We start from the raw sequence: 13,935 nt of genomic DNA, 5'->3' as shown, positions 1-13,935 counted from the left end.
ATTGAACAAAGCTGAATAAAATAAAAACGATATTTTCTCCAAACATTTTGAGAGTGCGCTCATGCGGCTATTCTATGTTGAGCGGTTAACAAAGAAATAGGTTCTTCTATATGCTTACTTTAGAGTTATTAATGTAACTTTAGTTGTTCTACAAACGTTGGGCTATATGTTTTGATGTTTAATACATTGTAAGGCAGCATTATGCGACTCTAATGATGATTTGGAAACAGTAGCCGTAAAGGCATGAGCTCCGCTTTGTTTTTTTGCGCAGGCTGTGAAAGGCGGTTGGTGCTGCTGGCCTGTTGCCGTATTCTACTGCAGACAAATTGAGGATTGAAGTCAGGGGTGGTGCATCTGCTACAGACGAAAGTTGGACACTGATGTGGTTTTCCAACAACAATTCTCTGTGCAACATGGTATTGTTCATAAAGTTTTTCTTTATATTGTCAAAAATTAACATGTCTACAACCCCCATATCACACACTCAACTTGTAAATATACTGTATGTGTGCACATGGTACTATCAATTGGGGAGAGAGAGCCTCAAATATCACATTCATTTGTACATATCCACTGTATACATATGAATCGAGGCAAAGTTGCTTCTTCTGTTTAGACACGTGTTTGGTCCCGTTCGCGTGTGTCAAACCAAAACAAAGCAGGAGACAGCTGCAAGTTGCGGCTGGTGAGGAGCAACTGCAGAAAATGTAAGTAGACTGTAGTTGGAACTTCATGGCCTTTGATCACATGGCTGTTTTAATGTTCATGCAGTCAACATGTAGGCGAAAGTCTTAAAATGTTTATCCCCATAATGCACAAATTTTGAGAAGCAGGCCACTCAAACGCCCCCAGTGCCGAGGAGAGATTTCTTCATGGATCTTTCTGGAGAGGTGACTATAGAGGTCCCTCCATAAATTACTTAACTCTGAGTGGTTTTTATTGATTTGAGAGCAAGAATCAGTTTGGTAAAGGCAAAAGCATTTAGAAGCTTTAAGAAACTATTTTATATAACATTTTCCAGCATATGCTATCTAGGAGGCAGATAGCAATAACTATCTGCACGAAACGTTCGTCTGCAATACTTTTGTGAGTAGGCTAAGCATTGCAGCTCATATAGAGCTTCATCCCCCAAAAATTGGTGCAGGAGATTCGACCTCAATCATAAGAGTTACAGATGCAGGTAAGGGGATGGGAGGACATAAAATCAGAGGTCCACATTTTTTTTATCCAAATCACATGGTTTACTTAAGAAAACTTGATAAGAAAATACAATTCGTTGTAATTAACATAAACACAAAACCAATAGTTTTAACAATGGTATGGATTACAAAATACATGCAAGCATACTGAAAGATCTAGTTTGTGAATGATCATTCCAATATCTGATCCTTACAGAAGCTGACACAGATTATAAGGCATTAAATGGTAGGTTACACATTGTTGAAAAACTACTCATCTGATGAATTACTAAAATGAAGGTGTATTATTACAGAATAACATCTTTAGCTGTCTGACAGAACTAGAGCCCTCTTGTGGAGACTGTGGGTAGTTCACCCTCTCTCGCTGCTCCTCAGACGCACTCCAAGACGGTAGGGCTTTGGAGACTGTGTCCCACCAAAGATGAGGCTGAAATCTGGGACACCTCCATCCTCAGGCCAGACGAATCGGAAACGCCGAAGCAATGTCACTAGAACCAGGAAGAGCTCCATACGTGCTAACCCCTCCCCCAGACACACACGAGATCCTGGGGAACACACACACGGCTATCAATGAGAACAACACTTCACTCATACCTTTATATGCATGCAGCCTGGCATTTTATATCAACATTTTCTCCTGTCTTAGTATCATTTATAAGCTATAGATATTGACGCTTTTACAAAAAGGCACCTGCAGAGAATGGCAGAAAGGCTTCTGGTTTCACAAACTCTCCGACCTCGTTGAGGAAATTCTCAGGGTTGAACTCGTGAGGGAATTTCCACTGGCCCTCTTCATGCAGCACTGAAGACAGGTTAGGAATCACCGTCGTGCCCTAGAACAGACAAGGGAGAGATGGATTAAGGGTGAGAAGGAGAGGCGGAGAGGTACACTAAAGGCTGAGACAGCACCAATCATGACAACCCTCACTGTAGCCCAAGAGACCTTTATAGTTCTAAGGTCATCAACAGGCAGGATATCAGTCGTCATGGTAATGCTCACCTGGGGCAGCTGGTAGCTGTGTAGTTGTGTGTCGCTGCAGGTAGTATGGAACACGCTAAGAGGAACGGTGTCACTCATGCGCTGTGCCTCATGGATCGTGGCTTGAACATACGGCATGGCATGTCTGTCCTCAAACGAAGCGTCTGCACGTCCCTCAAGAACCTCGGCGATCTCTCGGTGACAGCGATCTGGGACAAACACACACTCTTTGGCCGGGTTTCAATCCAATCAATTTTTGTAGAATGTTTCATATTTAAAGCTAATTTCCTATTTAGCCGACATATGCATCGTTTACCGTGAATGCGGAACCATTGTCTACAAGCGCCATTGAACTGAATGAAATGTCTGCCAGTGTGTTTGTTGTGTGTGTATTTCCTCACACTGTACATGCTGGTTGGTCATCAGGTGTAGCATGGCAGAGCGGAGGGTGTTGGAAGTCGTGTCTGTCCCAGCCATGAACAGATCAAGTAGTAGAGACACCATCTGAGTGTCATTAAATGTGGAGCCTTCCTCAGCTGTCTGAAACACACACAAACACATACACGCACGCAGACACCAAAGGCATCTACATTAAATTCTGCATTCCACCCTGCTCCATCCTGTAAAGTACTTCCTCCTCTTCCACCAGCCCAATGAAAATGTTTGCCCTGTTCACGGAAGTCATTCCAAAGACTGTAAAAATGGGACCCGATGCCTCTCTGATTGGCAAATGGATTCAGGGTAAAGTCCTGCGACAGACTAGTGTCCTTTCCAGGGGTGTACTTCTACATCAAGCTTCTTAATGCTACAGAAACAGGAGATAGGCTCCTGCCCTATGGACCATTCAGGCTTACTTGTACAAGGCTACTTACTTTATATCTTATCTCCTTTATTTTACTTCTAGAACCATAGTTCTATTGTTCTCCTACCTTGTCAATCTGGTCCAGGTAGCAGTCAAGGAGGTCTCTGGGCTCTCCTGCGACCCTTGAATTTTTGTGCTTGGTCACAACCTTCTTGATATGTTCTTTAATTTGATCAAATTTGTGGAAAACGTTCCTGAAGGGCAAAGGGAGGGGCCTCAAGACCGGTATGATTTCATAGAGCTACAATAGATTGGAGGAAATGGAGGTAAAACAGAGGGGAATGTGGGTCAGTGTGTCATGTCTAGCACAGAGAGATCAGTGATGATCATTTAACTCTTATAAAAAAAAAAGGTTCCATCTAGAATCAAAAAGGATTATTTGGATGTCCCTATTGAAGAACACCTTTTGAAGAACACTTTTGGGTTCAGTGTAGAACCCTTTCCACAGAAGGTTCTACCTGGAACACAAAAGGGTTCTACCTGGGGACAGCCGAAGAACCATTTTGGAACCCTTTTTTAGTAAGCATGGAGTGGTACAGGGCTTAGACTGTACCATGGCCCAAGGTCCAACAGCTTCCTTGATGAACTCCTCTAACCTCTGGATGAGGGTGAGGATGACTGGGTCGTCATATTCAAACCTCTCTCCAAAAATCAGTGAGCAGATGATGTTAGACGCAGCCAGATGGAACAGGTGCTGAGGATCCATCGAACTGCCTACCAGGGCACAGCAACGATCACCACACGAGGCAATACACACGGACAAGGTAAGAACAGCGATCACAGAGCTACTGAATTGAACACACTGACAGGATAGATAAAGTAACAATCCCCACAGTCTTTATACCTTATGTTAAAACAAGTATAGTAAACATAGTCATACTGGGAGTATTACTGACAGTATCTTATTTCTGTGACGTTTGTGTGGTTTATGGAAGTTTGTTACAACAACAAGGGGTTAATAGTGTAAGGGTTTGATATAGTATTTGGAAGAGCTTTGGGGTGGATACTAAGCGCTGATAATGACATGAATATGTACAGTGATGACTGTGATTACTAGGACGTTGTGTGTGTGTGAGACTGTACCAGCACTGCTCTCCAGCTCAGTGCAGATGTGGGACACCTCCTCCAGGATGCGCTCTTCCATGGAGCGTTTGCCCAGACCAAAGTTTCTCAGCGTGGTCAGAGCAAAGCGCCGGTGGTCCCTCCAGCTGGAGCCATAATTGGCCATGACGACCCCTGATCGGCACACACATTCAAACACACACGGAGCGTGTCACGTCCTGACCCTAGTAAGATGTAATTTTCTATAGTAGAGTAGGTCAGGGCGTGACAGGGGGTGTTTTGTGTTTTTCTATGTTTTCTATTTCTATGTTTAAGTTCTAGTTTTTCTATTTCTATGTTTTTGGGGGGGTTGTTCTCCAATTGGAGGCAGCTGGTCCTCGTTGCCTCTGATTGGAGATCATATTTAAGTAGGGGTTTTTCTTCCTGGGATTTTGTAGGTAGTTGTTTTCCGTTTTGTTAGTTTACCTGAGGGAACTGTTGGCTGTCGTTTTGTTGTTTTTGTTCAAGTGTTCTCATTAATGTAAAATATGAGCACTCTACATGCTGCGCCTTGGTCCCCTTTATACGACCCATGTTACAGAACTACCCACCATGATTGGATCAAGCGGTGTGCCCAGGCAGAATTGGACACGTGGTCACACAAGGAGTGGACGGAGAGGAGAAACTGGACTTGGGGCCAGGTAATCGAGCGATATCGGAGCCTACCTGGGAAGAACGAGAGGTAGCCCCAAACCTTTTTTGGGGGGGGCACTCGGGTAGTTTGGCTGGGTGAGGCCTGAGTCAACTCCCCGTGCTTATTGTGGTGAGCATGTGCCTGTATCTCGCACTCTCTCTCCAGTGCGCCTCCATAGCCCAGTACGTCCTGTGCCTGTTCTTCGCACTCTCCCTCCAGTTCGCCTCCATAATCCAATACGTCCTGTGCCTGTTCTTCGCACTCTCCCTCCAGTTCGCATCCATAGCCCATTACAGTTGGTGTCTGCTTTGAGCACTCGATCCTCAGTACGTCTCCCCAGTCCGGTGAGACCGGTTCCAGCTCCACGTACAAAGCCTCCAGTGATAATCGATGGTCCGACGCCTGTAGAGATGATCCATGGCACGAAGCCTCTAGTGATGATCCATGGCCCGGAGCCTGTAGGGATGTTCCATGGCACGAAGCCTGCAGAGGTAATCCATGGCCCGGAACCTGTAGAGATAATCCTTGGCAAAAAGCCTGGAGGGATTATAAATGGTCCGGAACCTGTAGGGATAAACCATGGCATGACGCCTGTAGGAATAATCCATGGCCCAGCACCTGTAGAGATAATCCATGGTAAGAAGCCTCCAGTGATGATCCAGGGCGCGGAACCTGTAGAGATGATCCATGGCATGGAGCTAGCAGCAACGGTCACTAGTCCTGAACCTATTATGACGCCTCCCAGTCCGGAGCCTCCGGCGACGCTTCTCCGTCCGGAGCCTGCAGCGATGCTCCCCAGCCCGGAGCGTGCAGCGACGCTCCCCAGCCCGGAGCCTGCAGCGACGCTCCCCAGCCCGGAGCCTGCAGCGACGCTCCCCAGCCCGGAGCCTGCAGCGACGCTCCCCAGCCCGGAGCCTGCAGCGACGCTCCCCAGCCCGGAGCCTGCAGAAACGCTCCCCAGCCCGGAGCCTCCAGCGACGCTCCCCAGCCCGGAGCCTCCAGCGGCGGCCCGCAGCCCAGAACCTCGGCTGTCGTTTTGTTGTTTTTGTTCAAGTGTTTTCATTAAAGTAAAATATGAGCACTCTACATGCTGCGCCTTGGTCCCCTTTATACGACCCGTGTTACAGAGCGTAAGTGGGTCGGACTCACGGTCTCATGTCTGCTACTTTAAAATCAGTGTCACACTCAGCCTAAGGGGTGATTTCCTATTGGGCTAATTCTTAAGACGTTGGTTTCTCCTGTGGGAGACCAGGGCTCAGATACCGCCGGTGGCACATACACACAGTGCCCTTATTATAACACATATTATAAAAGGGGTCAAGAACGTACTACCTTTGCCTTTGAAGAGGTGGCTGATCATCAGATGGGTTGGTCGTCCAGCATATTCCGCTGCGCGTGTCACCAGTGCCTCACGAACCACCTCCAGGCCATTCAGAACCACTGCAGGCCGTGAGCCGATGTACAGACTGAACACGTTACCATAGCGCCTCTTCAGCTGAAGCACAGAAGGAGAGGGACAGGGGGAGTATTTATTGTGAGAAAATAATGTGGAACTTTTCTTTTGAAATGTTATTCAAGCACGCAAGGGTTGATGGATAAGCTTTCAGTCTTGTGTTTTAGAGTGGTTACAGGAGTAACTCTTGGCTGACTACTATTATTTGTCCCTTTACAAGTTGTGTAGCACTCTGATATTAAACATTGAGCCCCTGGTTTTCGTATGTGTAATAACAAAATAGCTCAACCTTATTCAGAACATATCTATACAGTGTTGTTAGTGTGTAATTACACAATTTCTACCCAGGATAATGAAGTTTTTCCCTTTTTTTTTAATTCAATATTTTTTCCTTGTTTATAAATCCCAAAGAATGTTACAGTTTAGAAATAACAGATAGCATGGTTTTTATCCACAATTCTCACTAACTATTTTACTAGGTAAGTCAGTTAAGAACAAATTCTTATTTACAACGACGGCCTACCCCAGATGACACTGGGCCAATTGTGCGCCACCCTAAGGGACTCCCAATCAGAATGGATGTGATGCAGCCTGGATTCGAACCAGGAACTGCAGTGACACCTCTTGCACTGAGATGCAGTGCCTTAGACCGCTGTGCCACTTATTATTTCTGTTTATTGTCAAATTAATGAATCATTGTCTTTTGTTGAAATTGTGTTATGACATTCCAACCTTGTTGAGCATTTTTTTGTCCAATTGTGGCATGAATCAACTATTGTATCGGTTGTCCTAAAACTAGCCTACATCACACTTAATACCCATTCAGTCAGACTGGTCTCATAGACTAGACGTAACATAGTAAATGTACATCCCGGACTATCAAATCAGTATGATATGTTACCTCTGGTATGGTTACATAAGACAGATGGTTACTTAAGGCAGTGGTTCCAAAACTTGTTTTATTTTTAAGAACCCTGTCCAGATTTAAATTTACTCTTGAAGGTTTTTGTCACTCAAATATCACATGAATACACATTAGACATGGGAAACTGTATAGAATTGCAAGAAATGTAGCTATAAAACGGCAACATTTTCTTTGCACCCCATGACAAAATGTGTAGAATTGCAGGAAATAAGCTTTAAACCTGCAAAATCCTCTCCACCAACAAGAGGGGTGTGAACCGTTTTTTGTCATGAACAGTGCTGTGCCAAATATAAATAGACGTGGTGCGTGCGCGCAGGGAGGGCCCAGCAAATTCATAACATATTGTTCATTTTTGCAAATTCATAACATATAATACAAATTATAATTCGTAACATATCATACGAAATGGGTGATGGACATCCATAATACACACCATACGAAACGTAACATATCATACATACTAAATGGAGTGACTCGGATTTATTATACAGAATAATAGGAATCCGTTGACCTATATTACGAGTTGCTTGAAGAAAGCTTTATCCAAAATATTAGCGTCACAAAAAAAATGTTATTTCCAGCAGCGTTATCGTAGCAGGTCTCGAGAGTAGGTCTAGCGAGAGTTGGTCTAACTCTAGCCTACAAAGTATAGCCCACTTTACCCTTTCCAGGTCTTTGAGGGGGTTGGCAGGATCCAGCTGTAGCAGATTGCCGAGGATGGGCAGGGGACGAGGTCCTGGTGGGAAGTTTTTAGGTCGGCGGACCCTGATGAAGAAGAATAGAAGGAGGATAAAGAGCCACAGCACCACAACCGACCCAAGCATCGCGACGGCTTCAGGAATTGTGTAGGCTACTTCACGATTTAAAGCTGGCTGATTTAAAGACGCCGGTTGCCACCCACACAAATTGTGGACTTTGTTTTGAACACTAGTCAACAAGGGTTTATGAGAGGGATATTTGCTGACTCTAAGTTCACAGATCTATGGCAACAGTTAATGTGGGAGGTAACCTGTCTGCCTATGGGAGACTAGTAGGTTTACAGCCTTGATTCAGGACTTGATATTTTTTGTTTGATTTGGTATTGGAACTGGGGGTTTATTTGCCACCCAATACGAGGTAAAGACAGTTTCAAACTGTATATTCAACGATATTCGCGCTTTCAAACCTCAACAGCTTTCAAACCACTTGAGCCACAGGCTCCAAATAAGTGTCATGACGTTGGAAAAATTGCACACAACATTGCACAGGTCTTATTTTCACAATTTGGACATGAATTCGCTTTCCAAAGCTAATAAACGTGGAAATGTGAGCAGCATTTTGTATTCCTAGTTGAATTAGTTATGGAGCGTAAACAAAGTACAAACCTTTTATACATTCGAATGTCAATAGCTCCTTGGTCATCTTACCTACTTGACTCAAACAAGGTTCAGAATGTCCACTGACTACCCTTCTATATTGCACACCTTTAGTTTGTCAATTTTCATGTCACATGTTTTTACACACATTTTCCAAAATGTAAAATTTCAATTGTTTGAAGTCATGACCAAGGAGCTATTGAAATTTTACATTTTTTAAAATTCATGTAAAATCTTGTGAGCTGAAACTGGACAAACTAAAGGTTGTGCAATGTGTAGGCCCACTGATTGGACATTCTGAACCTTGTTTGACGTCAGTAGGTCACATGACTAAGGAGCTATTGAAATGTTGAAGTTTGAAATATTAATATAAAAACGTGTGACATGAAAATGGACAAACTAAGGGGTGTGCAATATTGAAGGGTAGTCAGTGGACATTCTGAACCTTGTTTGAAGTAAGTAGGTCACATGACCAAGGAGCTATTGACATTTTTAATTTGGAACAATTCTTTAAGAAGTTTAAGAAAAAGTGTTAAATAAAAAAATAGATAAGTAAAACATTTAAAATAAAAGTAACAAATGATTAAACAGCATCAGTGAAACAACAATAGAGAGGCTATATACAGGGGGTACCGGTACAGAGTCAATGTGCGAGGGCACCGGTTAGTCGAGGTAATTGAGGTAATATGTACATGCACAGTTGAAGTCGGAAGTTTACATACACCTTAGCCAAATACATTTAAACTCAGTTTTTCACAATTCCTGACATTTAATCCTAGTAAAAATTCCCTGTCTTAGGTCAGTTAGGATCACCACTTTATTTTAAGAATGTGAAATGTCAGAATAATAGTAGAGAGAAAGATTTATTTGAGTTTTTATTTCTTTCATCACATTCCCAGTGGGTCAGAAGTTTACATACACTCAATTAGTATTTGGTAGCTTTGCCTTTAATTTGTTTAACTTGGGTCAAACGTTTCGGGTAGCCTTCCACAAGCTGCCCACAATAAGTTGGGTGAATGTTGTCCTTTTCTTCCTGAATGAGCTGGTGTAACTGAGTCAGGTTTGTAGGCCTCCTTGCTCGCACACGCTTTTTCAGTTCTACCCACACATTTTCAATAGGATTGAGGTCAGGGCTTTGTGATGGCCACTCCAATACCTTGACTTTGTTGTCCTTAAGCCATTTTGCAACAACTTTGGAAGTATGCTTGGGGTCATTGTCCATTTGGAAGACCCATTTGCGACCAAGCTTTAACTTCCTGACTGATGTCTTGAGACGTTGCTTCAATATATCCACATAATGTTCCTCCTCATGATGCCATCTATTTTGTGAAGTGCACCAGTCCATACCTGAAACAAAGCACCCCCACAACATGATGCTGCCACCCGTGCTTCACGGTAGGGATGGTGTTCTTCGGTGTGCAAGCCTCCCCCTTTTTCCTTCAAACATAACGATGGCCGTTATGTTCAAAGAGTTCTATTTTGTCACGTCCTGACCAGTATAGAGTATATTTGGTTATTGTAGTTTGGTCAGGACGTGGCAGAGGGTAGTTTATTTATGTATTACGGGGTTTTTTGGTCACTGGTTTATGTTTGTATTTCTATGGGTAGGTTCTAGGTTAGTTTTCTATGTGTAGGTTGGGTGCTGGACTCTCAATTGGAGGCAGTTGTTTCTTCTTGCCTCTGATTGTGAGTCCTATAAGTAGGTGTGTGTTTTGTTTGTTCACTTGTGGGTAGTTGATTTTGCACTGCTATATGTGAGTACCTAGCCTGTAAAACTGTCGGTCTGTCGTTCTCTTTTGTTTATTGTTTTTTCGTGTTCACGTGTATTGAATAAATGATCATGATGAACACGCAACCCGCTGCGCCTTGGTCTTCTCTCCAGTACGACAACTGTGACAGAACTACCCACCATACCAGGACCAAGCAGAGGAGGATATCTGGCGAGGACCGGGGAACACGGCTGGGAAGGGAGACCGAGAGGCAGCCCCAAGAATTTTTTTTGGGGGGGGCACAAGGGCAGTTTGGCGGGGCGAGGATGGAGCCCCAGGCCAGCTCCCCGTACCCTTTTTAGGCAGAGACGAACTGGACAGGTCCCGTGCTTTGGGGTGATGGGTACGATGGCGAGGCCGAGCATTTTCAGGCCAGTACGCGCAGTACCAGCGCCCCGCATGTGCCAGGGGAAAGTGGGCATCCAGCCAGTAGGGGTGATGCCAGTCCTGCGCTCAAGACCGCCAGTGCGCCTCTACGGTTCAGTGTTTCCCGCTACACGCATGAGCCTTGAGGTGCGTGTCTCCAGGCTGGCACGTCCAGTACCAGCCCCATGCATCAGGCATCTAGTGCGTCAGCCCAGCCTCGCCAGTCTGGTGCCGCCAGAGCCGCCCGCCAGTCAGGAGCCGCCAGAGCCACCCGCCAGTCAGGAGTCGTCAGAGCCGCCCGCCAGTCAGGAGTCGTCAGAGCCGCCCGCCAGTCAGGATCCGCCAGAGCCGCCCGCCAGTCAGGAGCCGCCAGAGCCGCCCGCCAGTCAGGAGCCGCCAGAGCCGCCCGCCAGTCAGGAGCCGCCAGAGCCGCCCGCCAGTCAGGAGTCGTCAGAGCCACCCGCCAGTCAGGAGTCGTCAGAGCCGCCCGCCCGTCAGGAGTCGTCAGAGCCGCCCGCCCGTCAGGAGCTGCCAGAGCCGCCCGCCAGTCAGGAGCTGCCAGAGCAGCCCGCCAGTCAGGAGCTGCCAGAGCTGCCCACCAGTCAGGAGCTGCCAGAGCCGCCCGTTTTTGGTCACTGGTTTATGTTTGTATTTCTATGGGTAGCTTCTACGTTAGTTTTCTATGTGTAGGTTGGGTGCTGGACTCTCAATTGGATGCAGGTGTTTCCTGTTGCCTCTGATTGGGAGTCCTATAAGTAGGTGTGTGTTTTGTTTGTTCACTTGTGGGTAGTTGATTTTGCACTGCTATATGTGAGTACCTAGCCTGTAAAACTGTCGGTCTGTCGTTCTCTTTTGTTTATTGTTTTTTCGTGTTCACGTGTATTGAATAAATGATCATGATGAACACGCAACCCGCTGCGCCTTGGTCTTCTCTCCAGTACGACAACTGTGACATATTTTTGTTCCATCAGACCAGAGGACATTTCTCCAAAAAGTACGATCTTTGTCCCCATGTGCAGTTGCAAACAGTAGTCTGGCTTTTTTATGGTGGTTTTTGAGCAGTGGCTTCTTCCTTGCTGAGCGGCCTTTCAGGTTATGTTGATATAGGACTCGGTTTACTGTGGATATAGATACATTTGTACCTGTTTCCTCCAGCATCTTCACAAGGTCCTTTGCTGTTGTTCTGGGATTGATTTGTGCTTTTCGCAACAAAGTACGTTCATCTCTAGGATACAGAACGCATCTCCTTTCTGAGCGGTATGACGGCTGTGTGGTCCCATGGTGTTTATATTTGCGTACTATTGTTTGTACAGATGAACGTGGTACCTTCAGGCATCTGGAAATTCCTCTGACACCACCTGGTATAGAGGTCCTGGATGGCAGGAAGCTTGGCCCCAGTGATGTACTGGGCCATATGCACTGCCCTCTGTAGTGCCTTGCGGTCAGAGGCTGAGCAGCTGCCATGCCAGGCAGTGATGCAACCAGTCAGGATGCTCTCGATGGTACAGCTGTAGAACCTTTAGAGGATATGAGGACCCATGCCGAATCCTTTCTGTCTCCTGTCGTGCTCTCTTCACGACTGTCTTAGTGTATTTGGACCATGATAGTTTATTGGTGATGTAGACACCAAGGAACATGAAGCTCTCAACCTGCTCCACTATAGCCCCGTCAATGAGAATGGGTGCGTGCTTGGTCCTCCTTTTCCTGTAGTCCACAATCATCTCCTTTGTCTTGATCTCGTTGAGGGAGAGGTTTTTGTCCTGGCACCACACAGCCAGGTCTCCGACCTGTCTCATCAGTGTCGGTGATCAGGCCTACCATTGTTGTGTCATCTGCAAACTTGATGATGGTGTTGGAGTTGTGCCTGGCCATGCAGTCATGAGTGAACAGGGAGTACAGGAGGAGACTGAGCACGCACCCCTGAGGGGCCCCCGTGTTGAGGATCAGCGTGGCGGATGTGTTGTTACCTGCACTTACCACCTGGGAATGGGTATATCTTCATGAATTTAGAAATAGTGTACATTCAACTAGCTTGTAAACTCAAAATTATCTCTTCTTCAGGTATCCATTCAAAGACAAATATTTTTTTTCTGGGTGGGGGTGCAGAGGCAACCATAGATTTGATTTGATTTATTAGGATCCCCATTAGCCGATGCCAATGACAACAGCTAGTCTTACTGGGGTCCGACACATATCGAAAAATACATTACAGACAAAATACTTTACAATTTACATACAAACATGAACATGTAGTGTGTGTGTGTGTGTGTGCATCTATTACATTTTAGTCATTTATCAGTTACACATACATGTCATTACATGTCATTACATACTGTTTCAGGGGTTGTATGGTGGATGGTCGGTATGTGCCTGCGAGGTTTCTGGGTTTTCTGGCTGCCAGGACCACGGACAGCAATGGGAAGTAGTCCCCAGGGACAGGACCATGGACAGCTCAGGGGAAACTGCCAGACTACAGCAGAATAGCCACACCTGTCTCCAGTTGTAATTAGAGGCAAAACAGTAGACAGTGTATGCTTTCTTTGTCTTTCCTTTAACCCCGGCAGGTGAATGAGGAGTAGGCTATTGGAGAGACTGCGCATACGGTGGAGAAGGAGGTTTACTGGAATAAAGGAACTTAAGATTTTAGCAAGGAGTGAACCCCAAAGACCAAGAGTGGAGGACCTTCCACTGGTGAAGATGGATTTACTTTATTTGTTTGAATTGCCGGTACCCAATTAAAAAAAATATAAACCGTATTAACCCTTCCCGTGGACTGGCGGTGTGTGTTTGTGTAAACCCTGCCTTACAAAGATCAAGTCGCTGAAACTGCCACAATACACACAACAAGCAGGTCACATGGGGGAGAGGCATTGTGCCATGAGATGTTGCTTTATTTGTTTTTTTTAAACCAGGTTTGCTGTTCACTTGCGCTATATAAGATGTAAGGGAGTTCCATGCACTCATGGTTCTGTATAATACTATGCGTTTTCTTGTATTTGTTATGGACCTGGGGACTGTGAAAAGGGGGGTGGGGGGGTGTCAGTGCTGTGTGTAAGTTGACTACGCTAACAATTTGGAATTTCCAACACGTTCATGTTTCTTATAAAAACAAGTGATGCAGTCAGTCTTTCCTTAACTCTCAGCCAAGAGAGACTGGCATGCATTGTATTAATATTAGCCCTTTGATTACAAGGAAGAGCAAGATGCTGGACAATAAAGATAAGCTAAAATGAGTTCCCGCAGGACCTGCTTTGTGTGGTGTCAAAAAAGCAGAGTATCTTTGACACACCTC

The 13,935-nt window shown here is 45.4% G+C and overlaps 1 protein-coding gene across 1 annotated transcript; it reads right to left on the bottom strand.

Moving 5' to 3' along the window:
- Nucleotides 1-1,181: 1,181 nt before the first annotated feature.
- Nucleotides 1,182-8,096, bottom strand: LOC106586122 (vitamin D(3) 25-hydroxylase). Its single transcript, XM_014173017.2, has 9 exons — nt 7,816-8,096; nt 6,108-6,270; nt 4,124-4,276; nt 3,594-3,754; nt 3,108-3,281; nt 2,580-2,718; nt 2,200-2,387; nt 1,891-2,032; nt 1,182-1,744 (listed from the first exon to the last, which is right to left on the bottom strand). Exons 1-9 carry the CDS (start codon nt 7,975-7,977, stop codon nt 1,551-1,553), a joined length of 1,476 nt encoding a protein of 491 aa, XP_014028492.1. The 5' UTR covers nt 7,978-8,096; the 3' UTR covers nt 1,182-1,550.
- Nucleotides 8,097-13,935: the final 5,839 nt, after the last annotated feature.

Source organism: Salmo salar, chromosome ssa02 (assembly GCF_905237065.1).
Source record: "Salmo salar chromosome ssa02, Ssal_v3.1, whole genome shotgun sequence".
NCBI lineage: Eukaryota > Metazoa > Chordata > Actinopteri > Salmoniformes > Salmonidae > Salmo > Salmo salar.
The sequence above is the reverse complement of the archived record's forward strand: the minus strand, read 5'-3'. Positions and strand labels throughout refer to the sequence as shown.

Coding starts and splice junctions, on each gene's coding strand:
- LOC106586122 (XM_014173017.2), bottom strand. CDS start 7,977: ATGCTTGGGTCGGTTGTGGTGCTGTGGCTCTTTATCCTCCTTCTATTC. Junction 2,388..2,579: donor GACCAACCAGCATGTACAGT/GTGAGGAAATAC, acceptor TGTTTGTCCCAG/ATCGCTGTCACCGAGAGATC. Junction 1,745..1,890: donor CTTTCTGCCATTCTCTGCAG/GTGCCTTTTTGT, acceptor TGTGTTCCCCAG/GATCTCGTGTGTGTCTGGGG.